The 22869-nt window shown below is 38.3% G+C and overlaps 1 protein-coding gene across 1 annotated transcript; it reads left to right on the top strand.

Annotated features, from left to right (window-relative positions):
* Positions 1 to 207: 207 nt before the first annotated feature.
* LOC128688600 (mitochondrial glycine transporter) lies at positions 208 to 22558 on the top strand. Its single transcript, XM_053776491.2, has 7 exons — positions 208 to 662; positions 6394 to 6506; positions 14865 to 14952; positions 15489 to 15665; positions 20013 to 20181; positions 20324 to 20583; positions 21176 to 22558. The coding sequence occupies exons 1-7, from the start codon at positions 576 to 578 to the stop codon at positions 21200 to 21202; spliced, it is 921 nt and encodes a 306-aa protein (XP_053632466.1). The 5' UTR covers positions 208 to 575; the 3' UTR covers positions 21203 to 22558.
* Positions 22559 to 22869: the final 311 nt, after the last annotated feature.

Raw genomic sequence — 22869 nt, forward strand, 5'->3', positions numbered from 1 at the left:
AGCGCGCGTGCGAGACCTCCAGGTTTGTTTGTAATACGTACTGTAAGTTAACTTAACCTTAATATTTGAAGGTCTAAACGCAATTTAAAGTATCCTGTAAACTCTTAAGATACTCAATTAACCACCATTGTTGCTCAATTTGTGACCAAGTGGTATTTCTGCAGGTATTCTGCATCGTGGAGGAGAGAGTTGTCAGTCGCCACCAAGTATAATATATCGTGGAGTGAGTAGTGACGCTCACTCTCCCACCAGCCACCGACGCAGCAACATACATAAGAAGTCTGTCCGAGTCCTTCACCCTGTGCTCTGGTGACGCTACCATCGACCCTCAAAATAGATCAGTTCAGTGGTCTTATTAATGGTTTACCATGGTGGTTTCTACAATATCTGAAAATGTACAAATCTCTGTTCGCGTAAACGAGATTTATTACTCAGACTATTCCGATACGCAGGATAGGTGAGACATTGCAGTGTCGTTGCTCTGAGTTTGTGTATAAAATATTGTGATATAGCCCAGTTATTGGAGGGACATAGTGGCCCCTGGAAATAAGAATCTCCAAGGGAAGGCGTATCTAATGCCAGGTGAAACCCCAAAGAAGGAACAAGAGCGTGTATTAATTGTAAAAACTGAAAAGATGGCACGCCTGGACGCTATAACCATGGTAAGTAATATTAATGGTGAAATGTTAATCTTATTGACAAGGGTACTTTAAAAATCATGGCTAACTTTTTTGGCGTCCTAGTGAATGACAGGTACTCAGTTCGATTTAAGGTTCAGTTCCTTGGATTCAGAGCACCAGCATCAAGGTAGCTCTTCATGGGTATAGAAACTGATAATATTTATAGTATCATGCTTGGTATTATTATTATTATCAAAAAGAAGCGCTAAGCTTCTTTTTTATTATAATACCAAGCATGATACTATAAATATTATCAGTTTCTATACCCATGAAGAGCTACCTTGATGCTGGTGCTCTGAATCCAAGGAACTGAACCTTAAATCGAACCGAGTACCTGTCATTCACTAGCTTGGTAGACGCAACAAAGGCTGTTAGTTTATTTGCAGCGCTATATGACCCTGGTAGGTTTAGCGCTTCTTTTTGATAATAGTTCATTTCAATTGTTAATGATTATAGTATCTTAAACGTAGGTGCAGGTATATACGTAAGTAAAGTGATACTGAACGTGTTTGCAGTTTTAAACAGAAGGCTTAATTCCATTAAATATTTCTTGTAATTCAAAAGCTTTTTTTTTCTAATCACGTAAAGTGAATTTACTGACAAGTGAAGAATTCCTTTGTTCAGATATTAAGTCTGACAACCTGGCAATTTCTATAAGGTTCATAATGCTCAAGTTAATTAAAATGTTTCCCTTTAAAATGAAAATTTAGTTTTGAACAGTACCAAAACTACTCGGTTGCTCAGTAAACATCTACTAATCTACTATCCCATGTTTATATACAGTAGCATGTATCCTCTTTACGGTATTCCTTCCCCACATCTGAACAGCAAAGACATTTTCACAATGATCTCTTCTCCCATTAAGGTATGTAAAGTTCACCATAATGCTCATTGTAGCAGTGTCATAGCCAGTTACAATTTTTTTTTCATTTCCTCAGCAGGAATAATTTTTTGTATTCCTCGCACTTGATTTTACTTGTCACCCGTGTGGCTTTGTGCTGTATACTAGTACTAGACACGTGTGTGACTGCCGTATAGTCTGCGAGTGGCCGCCTGGGACCCTAGGTCGAGGCTGTGCCACACGCCCACCCATCCAATTGACGGGACAACTGTTCCTGATCTGACAGTGCACCGCTTTCCTAATATTATCGATCGCCATACTACAGAGTATCGCACTACAAGATTTATTTAAATCTTGCTGGGTTTACCTCCCCATCCCCTTCCTAAAACCGAGTTCCCAAAGGGATGGTGAGGGGTGCACCTGCACTCCTCCAGGGAGGTTCTTTGAGCCACTGCTCCAATTCCTTGAATCAAGCCTAAATACTTCCCATTCCCCAAGAAGCTATAGTCTAACCCACTTTAGTGTTATACTATAGACACCGTTATGGAAAACTGGAGGAGATAATAACTAGAACAGAGTATACTACTGACTCCGGCCATACAATAGAGCGGAAAAATAATGTAAGGGACCTGGGAGTAGTAATGTCTGAGGATCTCACTTTCAAGGATCACAACAGTGCCACGATCGCACGTGCAAAGAAAATGATAGGATGGATAATGAGAACTTTCAAAACGAGAGATGCCAAGCCCATGATCCTTTTCAAATCACTTGTTCTCTCTAGGCTGGAATACTGCTGTACATTAACATCTCCATTGAAAGCAGGTGAAATCGCAGATCTAGAGAGTGTACAGAGATCCTTTACTGCACGTATAAGTTCTGTCAAGCACCTTAACTACTGGGAACGCTTGGAAGCACTTGACTTGTACTCGTTGGAACGCAGGAGGGAGAGATATATCATAATCTACACTTGGAAAATCTTGGAAGGAATGGTCCCAAATCTGCACACAGAAATCACTCCCTACGAAAGTAAAAGACTGGGCAGGCGATGCAAAATGCCGCCAATAAAAAGTAGGGGCGCCATTGGTACACTAAGAGAAAACACCATAAGTGTCCGGGGCCCAAAACTGTTCAACAGCCTCCCATCAAGCATTAGGGGAATTGCCAATAAACCCCTGGCTGCCTTCAAGAGAGAGCTGGACAGATACCTAAAGTCAGTGCCGGATCAGCCGGGCTGTGGCTCGTACGTTGGACTGCGTGCGGCCAGCAGTAACAGCCTAGTTGATCAGGCCCTGATCCATCGGGAGGCCTGGTCATGGACCGGGCCGCGGGGGCGTTGATCCCCGGAATAACCTCCAGGTAACCTGTGGTAACTCTTTGTGGGTGACCACTATCATTTCCGTCTTAAAATTAAGGGATTAAAATCTCATTGTATATGGTTAAACCTTTTATAGCTGTTACCTGGATGTTCATATGTAATTTTTTTAAGTAAATATATTCAGAATTTTTCTTTTCAGTCATAATTACTAAAATAAGCTTTTAGCTTACCGGATTTTTTTTTCAGCTAAAGGTTTCCAGACAGATTGGTTACTAAAACTAATTTCTTCTGTTCATGCAGTACACAGTTTAAGTAATTAGGGTTAGGTATGTTCAAATTTAATTTTTATGACATTTACCCGTAACATGAGTTTGTACTGTTAAATATGTGATGTGTTGGAACTGCCCTCCCCGCTCCTCCCTGGGTGGTGGGGGAGGGGACGGGATGGGATGGCAGCGAGCTGCCTCAAACCAGTTCATAGCAACTCTACTCCCAGTTACTCTTGATTTACTGTTTATTCATTTACAAATTATTCTTTAAAAATAATAATATATATATATATATATATATATATATATATATATATATATATATATATATATATATATATATATATATATATATATATATATATATATATATATATAATATTATAATATATATATATATATATATATATATATATATATATATATATATATATATATATATATATATATATATATATATATATATATATATATATATATATATATATATATATATATATATATATATTAAATAAATTAAAGGCGCTGAGTAGTTCTAGTGCTTTGTAAGTACGAACATACTTTTTACTTTTGGCTGATCAGACGTACAGTACTTTTTCCAAAGACATTCCAAAGTAATAAATCTGTTACATCATAAAATATGTGGAAAAGGCCATAGTTATGTACTGCGATTTTTTGGCACTCATTCATAGACCCAAGCAACATGTGCATGGTTTAAATGTTCATTTAAACATAAAACACGTATTTAGAATGCCCTGAAAGAGTCCCAGATTATTTTTTTTTTAAGATATTGAGTTTTAATTTTTTTGTCATGTATTTATAATCGCTAGGTATATGAGGTAGCTTCTGACAATTGTAGAAAGAGCCACTATTACAACACGTTCAAATGCTTTGTTAAATATCTTCCTCGTTAAAGGCATACCCGTAAAATTGAACAAAAATAAATATTAAAATTAAAAGCAAAACGGAGACCATTATTTATTTCGTAGAATAGCTAGTGTAAGTATTAAAATTGCAATATATTCCCATTATCTTGTGCTGTACGTAATATACCGTACCTTATACTTGCCAACTCTCTCGAGTTAGCCATTAACAATATGGTGCCACCTCAGGTGATTGGTGGAGAACGTGGGCCGGGCCTCGGCACGACTGCTCATTGGTCCACCCTCGGCGTCAGGAATACTTTTGGAAGTGTTGCTGACTGAAGGATTAATTCATACAAAAATAAAATACAAACCTATTAAGGGCGGGTTCTTGACTGGTAAGGGGCTTTTGAACCAAAGAATTGAACCTGTCCTCCCCGGTTATACCCGATTGCCTCCTATTATCCAGGGCTCTATAACGCTACAGGTTATGAATGAATTGCATATATTAAGCGAATAGTACATGGTTTTGAATATAAAGAATGCTTGGTATATTTAGAACGTCCGGTGTTTAAACGGCCCTTCATAGTTCACTAAGGTTACAATTGAGAAAGTGATCTAACTTGTCAATGCCAGATAACATATTTCATTGCGTTACATTCTCAAATTGAGTATTATTGAATTAATCATCCTTCAAGGGAGGTTCCTTGATGCCAAGTGACTAATCTAAAGAATTAGACGTGACCTCCCCCTTGGATCGAACCCTATTGCCTCCTGTTCCCACAAGGTGCTGTATGCTTCCGCATGAATGTAATGATAATCTTGAGTTTCTCATAGCGAGTGTCTTAAGAGAAATTTTTACTGTTCAGTACTACTATTTGCAAATACTACACTGCTGTTTATTATATTTCCCACTTAATTTGACTATTATATATAGACGGGAAACAAGCGCAGTATATTATGTTGGTTTGTTTAGTAGAAAGCTTATGTCTAGAATGTGTTGTGGCAAGCTGCCAACTCCCAACTCTTCAAGGAAGGTTCCAAGTCGCCGGTGAGGAGTTTTGATCCAAGGAATTGGACTTGCCCTCCCATTCCTTGCATCGAACCTGAATGCTTCCATTCCCTAGTGTTGTGTGACGCTGACGGGTCTAGTGTTCCCTCCTTAATATGTGATGCCAACTCTCCAGGTGGCATGCCTTCGTCAGAACTGTTCACAGCCACTTGTGTGGGTAAAAATAATCCTCGTATGTTAGAGAATTTACAACTTCAAATATACAGTACCAATTTATGCATGCATATATAAATAATCAAACCTTTTAGTAATACTGCAGTGAATTTTTATGGCATTATAAGGTTACATGATTTCATTATTCCAATATTAGATGGCTTGGTACATACTTTACGCAACAAGGCATTCTGAGCCAAGTCATGGTATTCTCTCACCCCAGCTTATGAAACTTGTCTACTGCCGTAGTTAAAGGTGACCTTGATATTTGTGCTTTTGTTAAAGTTTAGTTTCAGACTTCGGTTAAGTTTTGAAACAGTTACTGTCTTAAGAAGTTAGCTAATATACATAGGGAAACTTTACAAACCAGAACGCTTGTCAGCTCTCGGAGAGAGAAAAAATATATTCTTGTTTATTACAACTCGTATTTGAGTACGTAACTTATAAAGATAAAAAGGCAGAGATATTTAGCATTTATACAGTGACTATTAAAAAAAAAAAGGAAGCACCTAGCCTCATTTAAAGATAAACCAAGAGGCCTCATTTGAGACTAAAGACTGTGCCGAAAGGGTAAAAGAAATTATTGGTTAGTCATACTGCTGCTGGAGAGCATATCCCTGCTCCCATAACTATAGCTAATGACTAGGATCAGTCCTTTTCCAATGATCTTCACCTATATAAATTATCTGCCAGGTGCAATATATTTACAAATGATGCAACTGTTTTATGCAAAATAGAAAATAAAGCTCATTATGAATTTTATATTAGAATATAGATAAACGTGGAGTAAAAAGTTATGCTGACAGCTAAAGTTGATAATTGCCCCAGCTGTATAGCCCTTGTGGCTTAGCGCTTCTTTTTTATTATAATAATAATGATAATTGCCCTGTAGCGGTGACTATATAAAAAGATGGTAACAAGGATATTATCGATATTGGTTTGATCCCTCTTTAAGACTTTTTTTTTTTTTTTTTATGAAGTGATATTCTTGGCCCACTTATTTTACACGCATGTGCGCAGTGCTCGTTCATTCCCTGTTATTAATTACAAGAGTAATAAGCCCCCAAGCATTTTAGTAGCCTTCTACATGCCTGGTTTTGGGGGAAGGATTCTAATTTTTAATTTGGGATATACATGTAGTTTGTATGTATAAATAAATTTTGGCTTTCTTCTTTAATTAACATTATTTTGGCTCTACAGTCCCCGCTGGTGAAGTCTTTCGTGGCTGGGTCGTTCTCTGGGACCTGCTCTACCATCCTTTTCCAGCCACTTGATTTGGTCAAGACTCGCCTCCAGACCACCATCACCATACCGTGAGCATTTTGTGTATGCATGCGAATATATTAGTGTATTTAAGAATGTTAGTAGGGAAAGAGACGGGTTTGATTTGCAGAACCTTGCAATGCTCGTTTTTTTAATCTGACGATTTTTTTCTATTTCTCCTTTATGATATTAAGGGAGTATCTGTAGTAATTTCCTGGAGCAAATATTCGACAGGTCTAGATAAAGTAAGTTAGTGTATAGTTATTATGTCAACATGTACACTAGTTTGTACACTAGTGTACACCCATGTATGTACCCCATAACCGTTATACGTTAGAAGTCACGTGATGACTAACGTTTAACGGTTATGGGGTACGTATATAGAGAGTACACTAGTGAGTGAACAAGCTGGTATACATGCTGCTGACAGTTATATTCATGGGAAAGCGCCGAGTCCTAGGGATATCGTACAGCCCCTGGGAAATGAAAGATAATCAGGCTTGATGCGAGTAAGGGTATGGTAGCTGCAATTATACCTTGAAGTCATATATGTCTAAGAATTATATTACTGGTTCGACGTTTATAAAATTATTGAAATTAATTGAATTTCGCGACCTAATATGCACTACACTTGCCTACTTCATGGGTAGCTAGAAATTTAATTTCCGTGGTATTATGGTAAAAGATATATTTTATGCATTTGATATTTATTAGCTGTGATATAGTGCATGTAGACGAATCTTGAAATACTTTAGGTTGGGGATGTTTGGAGGGAGAATTGAGTAGGTTGAGTTGGTTACCAGATAAGTAGCTTGCCAAGTTCAAACGATTTGCCCAATAGTGCAAGTCCGGCTGTAGTTGCTTCCTTACTTGCTCTGAACATTCGCTCCGAAGCCCCCCCTCAAGGAAGGTTCCTTGATGCTGACGATGGGCTCTTGATCTAGGGAACTGGATCTGTGCTCCAGTTCCCTGAATTATCCCTAAATACCTTCCATCCCCCCACAGGCGCTGTATAATCCTACGGGTTTAGCGCTTCCCCTTGGTTATAATAATAATCGCTCCGAAGCCAAGCTGTATGGATGCTAACCCTTCACAGTGAAGGCTTCACTGAAGGTGCTTTGTTGCCTTAGGTTCAGACCTAACTACCTTACTCCCCAGGTGCTATATGGCCCCAAGGGGTTTAGCGCCTCCTCGTGAAGAAAATATATGGTTGCTATAATTGTATTTTTTAATTTCTCTCTCAACTTTAGCTATTAGCCCAAGTAAAATGCAATTACAGAATCCCTTGCTCATTCTAGCCCTAGCTACAGTAACAGAATTACATTTTCTGGGAACCAGCAGTTTTCTCAAACCAAAGCCCCTCAAGAGGGGTTCATTGACACTGGTGAGGGGCTTTTAATTGGATTTGATCTCCCACCTTGGAAGAATCTGGTTGTCTCCCATTTTCCTTTGCGCTGTATAACCCTTATGGGTCTAGTGCTCTTCCATGCATTTAAGAATCTGAAGCAGAGGTAACGCTCTCGCGGCATGTTAATTTTATCTTCGTCATCCTTTCTATTTTCCTACACTATTCTCCCCTTTCTCGCTTTGTATGTATAGTGGTCTTGCTGAATAGGTAAAATTTTTCAATTAGCAAGAACTCGTTTAAAATTGTCCTATCTAAAAATATCTCTTGTACATTTAAAGATATATATCTAATATATATATATATATATATATATATATATATATATATATATATATATATATATATATATATATATATATATATATATATATATATATATATATATATATATTACACATATATATATTACACATATATATTACATATATATACACATATATATTACACATATATATACACATATATATTACACATATATATTACACATATATACACATATATATTACACATATATATACACATATATATTACATATATATACACATATATATATTACACATATATATAAACATATATATACACATATACATATACACATATATATATACACATATATATATACACATATATATTACACATTTATATATATATATATATATATATATATATATATTATACACGCACACATTTATGCTAATGTAAAATTTAATAATTTTGTAGAAAAATAACCTTGGAAAACTTGCCTAACAGTATATATATTATATATATTACACATATATATATTACACATATATATACACATATATATTACACATATATATTACACATATATATTACACATATATATACACATATATATTACACATATATATACACATATATATTACACATATATTACATATATATATTACATATATATATTACACATATATATAAACATATATATACACATATACATATACACATATATATATACACATATATATTACACATTTATATATATATATATATATATATTATACACGCACACATTTATGCTAATGTAAAATTTAATAATTTTGTAGAAAAATAACCTTGGAAAACTTGCCTAACAGTATTATAACAAGCTCAGTTTAATTTAGTCTAATACAGCTGAATATATTTTAGTTAAGTTTACAATAATTTAATAAACAATCACAATGAAATATATTTTTTTTCGTTAGGTTCAGAATGATTTTTGAGAAATCATTGAATACACAAATTTTCGCTTGTCTTGTTCGGCAAGAAGAGCGTTGTTGTGTAAGCCAAAATCGCAAGTTTTGCCTATTCGACACGACATGTATAATATTTATATTTCACATTAGCACTTTGGTTTCCAGGTATGTAACAAGCATTAATATGAAAAGTAGGGTCAAAGCTGCTAGTAATACCATTGTAGGATATCCATTTTGTAAAATGTTTTGGATGTTCATCATAAGAATCTACATTAATATTAAATGGTTAAAAAAATAAATAAATAAGTGTTATAATATGCTTCAAATAATATCGAAATATTTAGTAACTAATTCAAATTTGTGCAAAGTATAACCTTTTATATTGAATTATAAAACCAAAGCTAACAATACCTTGTATTAAAAACCTGTTTTTCATCTACACTAAATGAAACTGGCTGTGGTGGTTTATTAGAAAATTACTGTGGTGTCTCCTTGTCAGCAGACGGCCCGTTCATTTGTAAGCGTCTACTAACTCTACTTGCTACCCCGGCTAGGTTCCCACTAGTGCCACTAGGCACTAACATAAAGGATACTTTAATCCATTAAATATGGATGAAAGTAGTCATTGTATGTATAGAGCTACACAACGCTAGGTGTATACCCTCTGGTATTAAGGTGTACCGGGAGGGTCAGCTACGGGGCCACCTTGTGTGAAATCGGGGAGCTTACTTGATGTATAGGCTAGACACGGTATATCCAGCGACGTTACTGGGCATCTGTATCTTTATCAGCATATCGTTTGAAGTGTCCATGCTTAAATAGCTTCAACCATAAATCACTTTGTTCTTCGTTACTGGATGATTAATCCCTAATTCTGAAGCATGTTTTCCCGCTTTCTAATTGATCCCAGAATGATGCTGGGCTTCCAGACCGTTTGTTCTTCCATACCTGTAAGGTTTCAGATAAGGGCGAATGCCCATTATAGTTCATTTTATTTTTAATCAGGGGAAGAGCTAAGCCTATGTAGGCGTCATATGGCGCCTAAGGAATGAAAGGGAATAATTAGTAATTTAGATTAGGAGCCCTTCCCTGGCACTATAGCCACTTCCCTTTAATGCCGAAAGAACAGCTTTGTTTTTAGTATTTTCTTTAACGTAGTTTCCACTCGCTTAATTTCATTTTAGATGACCGCCATTTTATTAGACTAAATTTTGCCATTTTGAGTATTTGTATATTTATCTGGTAAAAGAATGACAGAAGCACGCGCACATGGACATATACATTCGTAATATATACACTACATATAATCCACGAGCAATGAATTTACCCTTGTAAGATAACTAGGAGAGTCCGCCCACAAAGTTGAGAGAGAGGGTGGGGGAGGAGGGTTGGTGTGTGCGCGCTTGTGTGTGTGTGGGGGGGGGGGGGGGGCTGACTGGCTGGCTGACCTCGCACAGGGTCCCAGTTCTACCCTCGCTCCAGCCCTGCGCCATCGCCGCACATATACGCAAACTTCAGTTAATATATTTTTCTGATACTTTTTTGAAGTACAGTATAGCATCGGCTGGCATTTACGGGGATTCTAAAGCAAGACCTACACAATAAGTTATAAAGCAGGCAAGTTGTAGTCACCAAATTTGACAGCGGTGGATGTTCCTCCCCGGAGATAGCTGTTTGGGAGGGCTCATAGACCAGCCGTTGCTACCTCCACTCCACTCTACCCGTATTTGTTATAATGGAATGTGTGGCTGACCTGGAGTAAATGAAGGTTGTGGGGGTATCAGTCCACCTTGTAACTAGGGGTGTAACTGGCAGGCTTAAGCTTGAATTTTAGAATGTCTATGAATAGAAGTCTCGATTAAACAGAGCGATGCAAAGTGAGGAACAGAATATGGACAGAAATATGAAAGGTGCAGTACTGTATGACCCTTAAGAGTTTAGCGCCTATGATTATAGTTTGTAATAATAGTAATGAAACTGGTAAGACTGTATATTTCGATTTCAGATACACTTCAGTTGATTTTCCGTGTTGAAGTGTGTATGTACTTAAGTGTATTCTATATATGTATATATATATGTATGTGTGTTAACTTGGCCAGTTAGCTGTAATAAGATTCACCCAAGTAGGTATATTTCTATATACAAGTGTGGCTGTGGTGAACTCTAGCTCAAGTCCCTTCAAACCCACCATTAACGTTTTGTCCTAGGCACATGTCGATTAAACACTGTGTGTATGTATATATATATATATATATATATATATATATATATATATATATATATATATATATATATATATATATATATATATATATATATATATATATATATATATATATATATATATATATATATATATATATATATATATATATATATATGCTGAGGGTTTACTCTAAACTTATTTTAGGGATTAAAGTATTCTAGACTGGTATGGTACAGGTTATATGGGACGTTGAGGACCCTTGTGTAGTTGATAGACTCTAACCCACTTAACCAAACCAATCTTGTCCAGGTTTCACACTTCTGTATAAAACCCGGGCAACTTTATTTTTTTACACTGGTTTTACAGGGTTACTTTAGGAGTTTCTCTTTTTCTCTTCATTTTTCTTTTTCTTTCTCTTAACTTTTTTACACGGTTTTACAAGGTTACGTTAACGTTCCTAACTTTATTTACAAGCTAAGAGCTGTTACTTATATCAGCGCGTTTAAAAGCCTTGTAATTGCTATGACGCATACAAATAGGGAACAGGGTGAAGTTGGAGCCACCTGTGAGCCAGCGATTTCACTTGGTCAACTGACTTTATATCTTTGATGTTATTATGCTGTACGAACATGTTCCAGGCACGAGTCATCCTAGGAATATGTGATCTCGGATGAAGTGATGTCTGGAGAAAGGTACAGCAGAATGTAGTTGCTGTTTACTGCCTGTCATGTGTAGACGCTCACTTCTCACTGTCCTCGAAGTGGAGCCAAATGTGGTACTTTGACAAAATTGGCCTTGTATATAACAGTGAGGTAGCCCACATCCCTTCTGTGTTGAAGGCTCTGTTGAAATGACAGATCTATCCTGGCTGGGTTCAGGCAAAAGACGAGTAGTCTTGCTGTGCTCTCTATGCTGTCAAGAAGTCGCAGTTTTCTGGCTGATTTGTTTTCAAGATTTACAATGCGGTTCTTCATAGCCAATTTGGAATTGAATTTCACCCCAAGGATATCAACTTCGTCCTCTGGCACCAGCACTCTCCCATTCATTCTTCCTACAGCTCCACCATTACCATCATGGTGCCTAGAGAACGTCTCATTTGTATTTTTTTCAGGAGCAAATGTGACCTACCATAGTTTTCTCCAGACTGATATAGATGATGTGGGAATTTTTAAGGTTACCTGTATGAATCTCGTCATTGCATTCATATAGATAATCTCATTGGGAAGTGACAACCCTATGTTTACAGTAGTTACCCCGTGTAGACGTGAGAGAAAACTTAGCCACTCTGGTCGCTCCAAGTGGCTCCTTCGACCTCACACATCCTAAACACTTCTATCCTAGACCAGTGTAATTATAGCTTAAGGGTGGATAGTGCCAATAGGTACGGCGTTACTATTAGTTGTGGACTGTATGTATAAATTGGACCGATTAGATTGGGATGGGGGAAAGGGTTACACATGTTAACATAAGACCACCACTTGCCCAATTTCATTGTTGGTTACTGGAGATCGTTGTAGCACCCACAATACCTGTCATATTATAACGTACCTAACTGGCCAGTTATGAGTGATATAATAATAAGGAGGTTTACTTAACTGTGGGGGGAGGAGGCAGCATTCGTCTTAATTTATTTCCTCCTCAGATTTAGATGTCCTGCCAGATTGATGAGATTCATCTTCCAGCAGGATTATATCACTTGGGTTGTTCCGATTTAGGAGACGAGACTCCGTAGAACTCCGTGGTCCTCAGAACAGGGCCGCGCGTTTAACGTATACACACTCGGAGACTGGCGACTCGTATCACTTCACACATTCCCTTAAACTAAGTTATTATCATTACTTCTTCCTCAGTTCACAAGGCGACTTGATGTCTCATTAATTTACACTCATTAGAAGTTGATCCATTAAGATCTGAGTCCGATGAGTGATTGAATGACTGGTACTTTCCCACATGAACTCGTCATGGCGTCGTCGCGTCACTAATGGTTTTCCATTACCTTTGTACCTAGTTCAGCTATCAAAACTTTGGGGACCCAGTCCCTGGACCTATTGCATACCTCTGTAATCTGTAAATACCTTTGTAACTTGTGATTGTGACCAGACCTACCTGGAGTTCATTACTTTTGTAAATTGTGAGTTCGTTACCTTTGTAATTGAGTTCATTACCTCCCTCTGTAACTTGCTCAGCTATCAAAACTTTGGAGTCCAGTCCACGGACCCATTATGTACCTCTGTAATCTTTTGACTACCGCCTACAGGATGGGTGTGGGGTGCATAATGAACAAACTCATGATTTTCCGTTGTCACACCCTATTATGGTGGTGGCCCGGTGGCCTGGTGGCTAAAGCTCCCGCTTCACACACGGAGGGCCCGGGTTCGATTCCCGGCGGGTGGGAACATTTCGACACGTTTCCTTACACCTGTTGTCCTGTTCACCTAGCAGCAAATAGGTACCTGGGTGTTAGTCGACTGGTGTGGGTCGCATCCTGGGGGACAAGATTAAGGACCCCAATGGAAATAAGTTAGACAGTCCTCGATGACGCACTGACTTTCTTGGGTTATCCTGGGTGGCTAACCCTCCGGGGTTAAAAATCCGAACGAAATCTTATCTTAAGTGAGACCACTAATCACGTTTCGGCCGACGGCACTGCCAATTTCCTGGTTCCGTGGTTTACTCGGACACCCACATTAGGCCTATACCCACGCAACCGCCTATGCACGCCCAGGCGTGCCCTCTCCAACCCCAGCCCATGCGCAGGGTTTCTCTGTTGGTTCTCTCTCATTTGCAAATATATTTTAGACCAACAGTAATGCATTGATCATGTACATCAGAGGGCCTTAGACATGTGCAAAAAATATGATGAGTTAGAAACAATGCAATCACTCATTGATTAGTGCACTGTTGCACTTGGTTCACATGTTTACCTGGCGTTTACCTGGAGAGAGTTCCGGGGGTCAACGCCCCCGTGGCCCGGTCTGTGACCAGGCCTCCTGGTGGATCAGAGCCTGATCAACCAGGCTGTTATTGCTGGCTGCACGCAATCCAACGTACGAGCCACAGCCTAGCTGGTCAGGTACCGACTTTAGGTGCTTGTCCAGTGCCTGCTTGAAGACAGCCAGGGGTCTATTGGTAATCCCCCTTATGTATGCTGGGAGGCAGTTGAACAGTCTTGGGCCCCTGACACCTACTGTATTGTCTCTTAACGTGCTAGTGACACCCCTGCTTTTCATTGGGGGGATGTTGCATCGTCTGCCGAGTCTTTGCTTTCGTTGTGAGTGATTTTCTTGTGCAAGTTCGGTACTAGTCCCTCTAGGATTTTCCAGGCGTGTTATTGTTAAGTTTAGAATGTTGCATATTTTACATTCACTAGCTACATTCCTACTAACGCAATTGTGAACTCGGTTGAGTACTGAATATCCTTTAACCACTGTTTCTTATACTCTGTAGTTACCCTAAGTTTTGTTGCAGGACTGTACTACATAGATATGATTTAAAGTGACATTTCTAAGACTTTACTGATTTAACACTAGATATTTAAAGCTAGAAAACTTCTGATGGAATTGAAAGTTTTTGATACTTATTCAAAATTTTGCTCTTGCAGATCTGATGGTTCTGCTGGCATGTTAGCAACAGTGGGTAAAGTGGTACGCAATGAACGCCTATTTGGATTATGGAAGGGTATGACTCCTGTAAGTATTTTAAACTTGTATTGGTATATAATTTCAAGTTGCATAAGAGCCCATTCCTTGGGTTGGTAACAGCTAGAGGGAATAATTTGTTACACGATGGGAATAAGTTTCAATGTTTAAGTAAGCCTATCCATAATGCTCTGCATAGGGGCTTTTGGCATGTACACCCAACTACTATAATTCCTTGTACAAATATGTATCATGTCTTAATAAACTTATTATTATTATTATTATTCAGTTAGTTTCTTCAAGCATACACAGTTACAGTTACATAGATTATCATACATAGCAGCATATGTGTAGAGAACCTGGGATAACCCAAAAAAGTCAGTGACTTGTACAGTATATGTTATCCTATATTAAATGTGTATTAAATATGTAAGTACGTACAAATGTTATCTGTAGGTCTTGATCATCGTAATAAAAAATCATTACAGAATGAGTAACTTAAAGTGCAATTATAAGACACTATATAGTACAAGCAAGCATTTATTACTTGGCAGTTACAAGGTTTTACAAATTACGGTAAATTTCAGAGCATCTTCCGATGTGTGCCAGGGGTGGGCCTGTATTTTTCATCTCTGCATTGGCTGAAGTCTACTTATTGTGAGGGTCATCCAGGGCCTTTGGAAGCTATTATGCTTGGGGCAGTGGCTCGTACGATCACAGGTGTCACTATGATCCCCATCACAGTCATCAAGACCAGATATGAGGTATGAAAATTATATTTAACCCTTAAACTGTCCAAGCAGATCTACGTTCACATGCGTAGTGCTCCAAAAGTAGATTACATATTTTTTACATATTTTCAAATATAACAAAAAGGAGGTAGATCAAAGTTTTTTTTACACGTTTTCAAATGTAAAAAAAAAAAAAAAAATCTACTTGTTTTACATATACAGTGGACCCTCACATAATGCTATTAATCCACTCCTGAGAGCTCAATGTTAGACGAAATTATCGTTAGGCGAATGAATTTTCCCCATAAGAAATAATGGAAATCAAATTAATCCGTTCCTGACACCACAGAGTATGAACAAAAAAAAATTTTTACCACATGAAATATTAATTTTAATACACACAAACTGAAGAAGACATGCACAGTTACATGACACTTACCTTTATTGAAGATCTGGTGATGATTGATGGGATGGGAGGAGGGGAGTGTTGATGGTCTTTAGTGTTTAGAAGGGGAATCCCCTTCCATTAGGACTTGAGGTGTCAAGTACTTTTCCGGGGTTACTTCCCTTCTTCTTTTAATGCCGCTAAGACCAGCTTCAGAGTCACTGGACTTCTGTCGCACAACATATCTGTCCATAGAGGTCTGTACCTCTCGTTCTTTTGACTTTCCTAAAGTATGGTTCACAACACTGTCAGTGTACAGGTTGCCAACATGGCTTTCAACAGCTGTCTGAGGGTGATTTTCATCCATAAAGGTTTGCACTTCAAGCCACTTTGCACAGATTTCCTTAATCTTTGAAGTAGGCAACTTCTTCAATTTCTCTCTCCCCTCCTCCGAAGCAGTTTTCTCGGGTGTGGCCTCTTGCTGTTGAAGTTGATCTAGCGGCTCATCAGTGGTTAGTTCTTCATTGTCCTCCTCCACCAACTCGTCCACATCCCACTAACCTCCAACCCCAAGGACTTCCCCAATGCCACATTTGATTCCTGAACTGGCATATGCCTCTCAGGGTTAACCTCAAATCCTTCAAAATCCCTTTTGTCTACACATTCTGGCCAGTTTCTTCCAAGCAGAGTTCAATGTCCTCTTAGTCACTCCCTCCCAAGCCTTACCTATAATGTTTACTCAATTGAGGATATTAAAGTGATCTCTCCAAAACTCTCTTAGTCAATTGAATCTCTGAGGTCACTACAAAGCACCTTTCAAACAGAGCTTTTGTGTACAGTTTTTTGAAGTTTGAAATGACCTGCTGGTCCATGGGCTGCAGGAGAGGAGTGGTATTAGGAGGCAAAAACTTCACCTTAATGAAGCTCATGTCCCCACAAAGTCACTGCCAAGTCTGTAGGATGACCAGGGGCATTGTCTAACACCAGGAGGCACTTAAGGTCTAATTTATTTTCAATTAGGTAATTTTTCACAGTGGGGGGGGGGGGGGGCGCAAATGCTGGGTGTAACCAGTCATAGCAAAAACTCCATAGTGACCCATGCCTTACTGTTTGCACTCCACAGCACACACAAATTAGCCTTGAGGATATTCTTTTGCCTGAATGCTCTGGGAGTTTGAGTGATACACTAATAAAGGCTTCACTTTGCAATCACCACTAGCATTGGCACACATTAACAGAGTAAGCCTGTCTTTCATAGGCTTATGTCCTAGGAGTGCCTTTTCCTCCTGAGTAATGTAGGTCCTGCTTGGCATTTTCTTCCAAAACAGGCCTGTTTTGTAACAATTAAACACTTGTTCAGGTTTCAGTCCTTCACTGTCTATGTACTCCTTGAATTCCTGCACATATATTTCAGAATAGGATAGCAGATGAACAAGGAGGCTTTAGGAAAGGTAGGGGGTGTGTGGACCAGGTGTTTACAGTGAAACATGTAAGTGAACAGTATTTAGATAAGGCTAAAGAGGTCTTTGTGGCATTTATGGATTTGGAAAAGGCGTATGACAGGGTGGATAGGGGAGCAATGTGGCAGATGTTGCAAGTGTATGGTGTAGAAGGTAGGTTACTGAAAGCAGTGAAGAGTTTTTACGAGGATAGTGAGGCTCAAGTTAGAGTATGTAGGAAAGAGGGAAATTTTTTCCCAGTAAAAGTAGGCCTTAGACAAGGATGTGTGATGTCACCGTGGTTGTTTAATATACTATTTATAGATGGGGTTGTAAGAGAAGTAAATGCGAGGGTCTTGGCAAGAGGCGTGGAGTTAAAAGATAAAGAATCGCACACAAAGTGGGAGTTGTCACAGCTGCTCTTTGCTGATGACACTGTGCTCTTGGGAGATTCTGAAGAGAAGTTGCAGAGATTGGTGGATGAATTTGGTAGGGTGTGCAAAAGAAGAAAATTAAAGGTGAATACAGGAAAGAGTAAGGTTATGAGGATAAAAAGATTAGGTGATGAAAGATTGAATATCAGATTGGAGGGAGAGAGTATGGAGGAGGTGAATGTATTCAGATATTTGGGAGTGGACGTGTCAGCGGATGGGTCTATGAAAGATGAGGTGAATCATAGAATTGATGAGGGGAAAAGAGTGAGTGGTGCACTTAGGAGTCTGTGGAGACAAAGAACTTTGTCCTTGGAGGCAAAGAGGGGAATGTATGAGAGTATAGTTTTACCAACGCTCTTATATGGGAGTGAAGCGTGGGTGATGAATGTTGCAGCGAGGAGAAGGCTGGAGGCAGTGGAGATGTCATGTCTGAGGGCAATGTGTGGTGTGAATATAATGCAAAGAATTCGTAGTTTGGAAGTTAGGAGGAGGTGCGGGATTACCAAAACTGTTGTCCAGAGGGCTGAGGAAGGGTTGTTGAGGTGGTTCGGACATGTAGAGAGAATGGAGCGAAACAGAATGACTTCAAGAGTGTATCAGTCTGTAGTGGAAGGAAGGCGGGGTAGGGGTCGGCCTAGGAAAGGTTGGAGGGAGGGGGTAAAGGAGGTTTTGTGTGCAAGGGGCTTGGACTTCCAGCAGGCATGCGTGAGCGTGTTTGATAGGAGTGAATGGAGACAAATGGTTTTTAATACTTGACGTGCTGTTGGAGTGTGAGCAAAGTAACATTTATGAAGGGATCCAGGGAAACCGGCAGGCCGGACTTGAGTCCTGGAGATGGGAAGTACAGTGCCTGCACTCTGAAGGAGGGGTGTTAATGTTGCAGTTTAAAAACTGTAGTGTAAAGCACCCTTCTGGCAAGACAGTAATGGAGTGAATGATGGTGAAAGTTTTTCTTTTTCGGGCCACCCTGTCTTGGTGGGAAACGGCCAGTGTGATAATAAAAAAAAAGAAAAAAATTTTTCAGCTTTGTGGTCCGAACTGGCAGCCTCACCATGCCTTATCACACTATGTATGCCACTACACTTCTTAAATCTCTCAAACCAACCTTTGCTGGCCTTAAATTCACTCGCATCATCACTAGTTGCAGGCATTTTTTCTAATTAAATCCTGATGCAACTTCCTAGCCTTTTCACTTATGATCACTTGAGAGATGCTATCTCCTGCTATCTGTTTTTAGTTTATCCACACCAATAACAGTCTCTCAACATCATCTATCACTTGCAATCTCTGTTTTGAAAAAAAGTTGCACCTTTGGCAAGAACAGCTTCCTTGATTGCCGTTTTCTTGGACACAATAGTAGCGATGGTTGATTGGGGTTTACTATACAACCTGGCCAGCTCGGAGACACGTACTCCACTTTCATACTTAGCAATGATCTTTCTTCATCTCCATAGTAATTCTCACCCTTATTCCTGTAGGGTTGGCACTAGAAGCTTTCTTGGGGCCCATGGTCACTTATTTTGCAGATGAAATCACCAAAAACGCTGTAGTAATACAAAATGTTCTGATTGTATGCTTGGATGTTACCACGGAGGCTGGCTTGTAAACAATGCCACTGGCGGAACATGTGAGGCTGGCTCAGGCCGCACATAGACGCGTCTCGGACGAATAGCGCTGAGCGAGTTTTTTTGCGCTATGGGAGGCAAAATTTTAGCGATAAAATGTATCGCTATGCGGATTTAACGTTATGTGATGCCAACGTTAGGCGGGGGCCCACTGTACTTTCAAGTGTTGAAAAAACGTAGATCTACGTTTGGACAGTTTAAGGGTTAATTTCAAACTTCTCCTAGTTTTCAGTTTTTCATTATTTTTGTTACATTGGGTAATGAGATATCTTGTGGCTTTAAGCAGTGTAGATGATATTAATTGTATATGAATACTTGTCCAGTATTTAGCCTTGCAGTATTTTGTTTAAATGGTAATTCAGAAACTAATGATTAGGCATATGATTTTCTTTAGATCATTTAAAATGTACAATTCTTAAATTGCCATTTAAATTTTTCAATCAGTTTGTATTTTGTGATAGAGGTAAAGAACTTTTATCTTACTTTTCCTATTTCAGAGTGACGTATACAGTTATGGTAGTATGCGAGAGGCTGTGTGTTCAATCTACAAGAAAGAGGGTGCCAGAGGTCTCACTTGTGGTCTGGTTCCCACGCTCCTCCGTGATGCACCATTTTCTGGGCTTTATCTCATGTTTTATACACAAACAAAGAAGCAAGTGCCACAGCGTAAGTATGCAGGCATGAGGGTTCGTGTTCCATTATTGATAGTTTTAATTAAATGCTACAGACAAATGAATGTAATATGTCGACCTGCTTTGGCATGAGACTTTTTAGTTAAAAAAGTCTAAAAATAATTTTCACTCTTCAGGATACATGGAAGGCAACATGGCTCCCCCAGTTCACTTCACATGTGGAGTGCTGGCTGGCATCATGGCATCAACTGTTACCCAGCCCTTTGATGTTGTTAAGACAAAGATGCAGCTTTACCCACACAAGTTCACCTCTTTCTATCAGGCTGTCTGGTACGTCAACCGGAAGTATGGTCCACAGGGATACTTCAAAGGGCTGGTCCCTCGCATGCTCAGACGTACTCTTATGGCAGCCATGGCATGGACTGTGTATGAACAGGTAAGGTTTACAGATTTATAAGAAATATAATTATGATGTGAGAGATGTTGCTAATCATTGGAATAGTGAGTAATTAAAGGTAATAGTTTTTAGGAGAGTGAGGCTCAAGTTAGGGTATGTAGGTGAGGAGGGAGCCATTTTTCAGTAAAATAGGCCTTAAGGCTGGGATGCATGATGTGACCATGATTATGTAATATGTATTGATGGGGGTTGCAAAAGTAAATGGTTGTGTGTTTGGGAGAAAAGGGAAATTAGAAGCGGAGATAGGTTTCAAGGATTTGAAATGCTGTTGTTGTTCAAAGGAAACCAGTTAGCTGAACTTTATCCCTGGAGGTGGGAAGGGCAGGGCCTGCACACTGAAAGGGGTGGGGGATGTTGCAGTTGCAGGACACTTGAACTGGCATGTTAGCACAGTTCTGGAGAAAGCATTATTAATAGAATGGTAGTGAATGTTTCTTTGGGTTACCCTGCCTTTGCAGGAAATGGCCATTGAGGTTAAAAAAAAAAATAGCATTTATGAGTATAATATGAAAAGTAACATATTAGCAAATAGTTATTACGGTTAGTTATAATGTCTGATATAATTTTTCAGATCACAAAAAACTTTGGGTTGAAGTAAGCAGTATAACGACCAGAAGCAAGAGAAGTTTGATGTTATGAGTGTTTTAAATGCAGAAATAAATTAGCTACTAACTGAAACTCATTAATAACTATGGTGAACCTAGATAAATTGTTACAAATTTTTTAAAAAAATTAAAGTGCATAACTTCTCGGGCAGCAAGTTCTAGAATCATCATAAGGTTTTATTAGTTCTTTAGTTTGGTCTAGTACTTTTTTTTTTAAGCTAACATTGCTACTTTATGAATGTTAAGCCACTATGTATACTGTATGGTTTATACAGTATTATTCTTGTGTGTATGTATATTATCTGTTCATATATACACACATACAGTAATTGCAAACTAAGCAATAACAGATGTAAAACAACCACAGGGGGAAGTTGAATGATAGCTCAAGGCCTTTCATGTTGCAGCTAACATTTTTTGCAAGAGCTTGCAATAGTGCAAAGGAATGGAAAGGATGTTTTGTGTGTATATAAATGTGTGTGCATAGGTTTATATAATGTGTGTATACACAGTGTATAAACAAAAACATGCATGTATGCATACATACATAATCATTGAATGATAATGCTGTGCATTTTATGAATTGTCAAGGGGGTTTGTAGCAATAGTATTTAATTTTATATCTGCATATTATTCAGACAGGTTGTAGTGCAATTGTGGTTGGTCATTGCACTTTGGGAATGGAATTTTAAAGTACAATCTTGCAGTTTTAAGTTACTGATGTTGATAATCATTTTCATTAATACTGTGTAATTTTGTGAGGGGGGTCAGAGGCTTTCTGATAAGAATTTAATTTCTAATAGCTTTTTAAAGGGGGTTTAAATACCTTTCATGTTGAGGTATGGATATTCCCCATTTTATGTTTTCCCCAAGATCTCATTACCATCTCCCTATTTAATTGTCTTTGATGACTTCTGTTTTATGTAAAATTTGAATGCATAGTTTTCAAGGCCTCTGCTAGAATAGAACTGTTGTGTCTAGACTTGCTTGAGTATTAATCTCAAGTATTAAACAATTGTTTGGAATAAACTTGAGTAATTTCAAGAATCAAGCGGTTGTTACTTAGGATTAAATTTTCACACGTGTGCTATTATGAATTGTAAAGGTTACTTCATTGTATCCTGCACCATTTCTCATGAGTCCCTCTCATTCTATTCCTAGTTTTAATTATGTCTGTGATTTTTGGATGGCAAGAGAAACATGCGAGATGGTACAGCTGAAGGATGAATTAACTAGGAAAATACAGTTTATAATTTGTGAAAATTATATGTACGACCTCATTTTAGAGGTTATATTAAGATGAACTTATTATTTGTACTAAGAATGCAGTAAAACATAACAGAACATAATACTAGTTTTTTTTATGTAAACTTGCCCTTTGATTTTGTCTGAATCTAAAAAATGTACAATAGTTTCATATAGCAGTCAGATTGCATATTGCCAATTTGATCATAATTTGTCAAAAATTTGTGTTATTTCAATTGGTAATGTTCTAAAAATTTAACATTATAGTTAGTATAGTAAATAAATCTTTCAACGTACCAGCCGTATCCCACCAAGGTGGGGTGGCCCAAAAGGAAAAACGAAAGTTTCTCCTTTAAAATTTAGTAATATATATAGGAGAAGGGGTTACTAGCCCCTTGCTCTCGGCATTTTAGTA

This window comes from Cherax quadricarinatus, chromosome 71 (assembly GCF_038502225.1).
Source record: "Cherax quadricarinatus isolate ZL_2023a chromosome 71, ASM3850222v1, whole genome shotgun sequence".
In the NCBI taxonomy this organism is placed as follows: Eukaryota; Metazoa; Arthropoda; class Malacostraca; order Decapoda; family Parastacidae; genus Cherax; species Cherax quadricarinatus.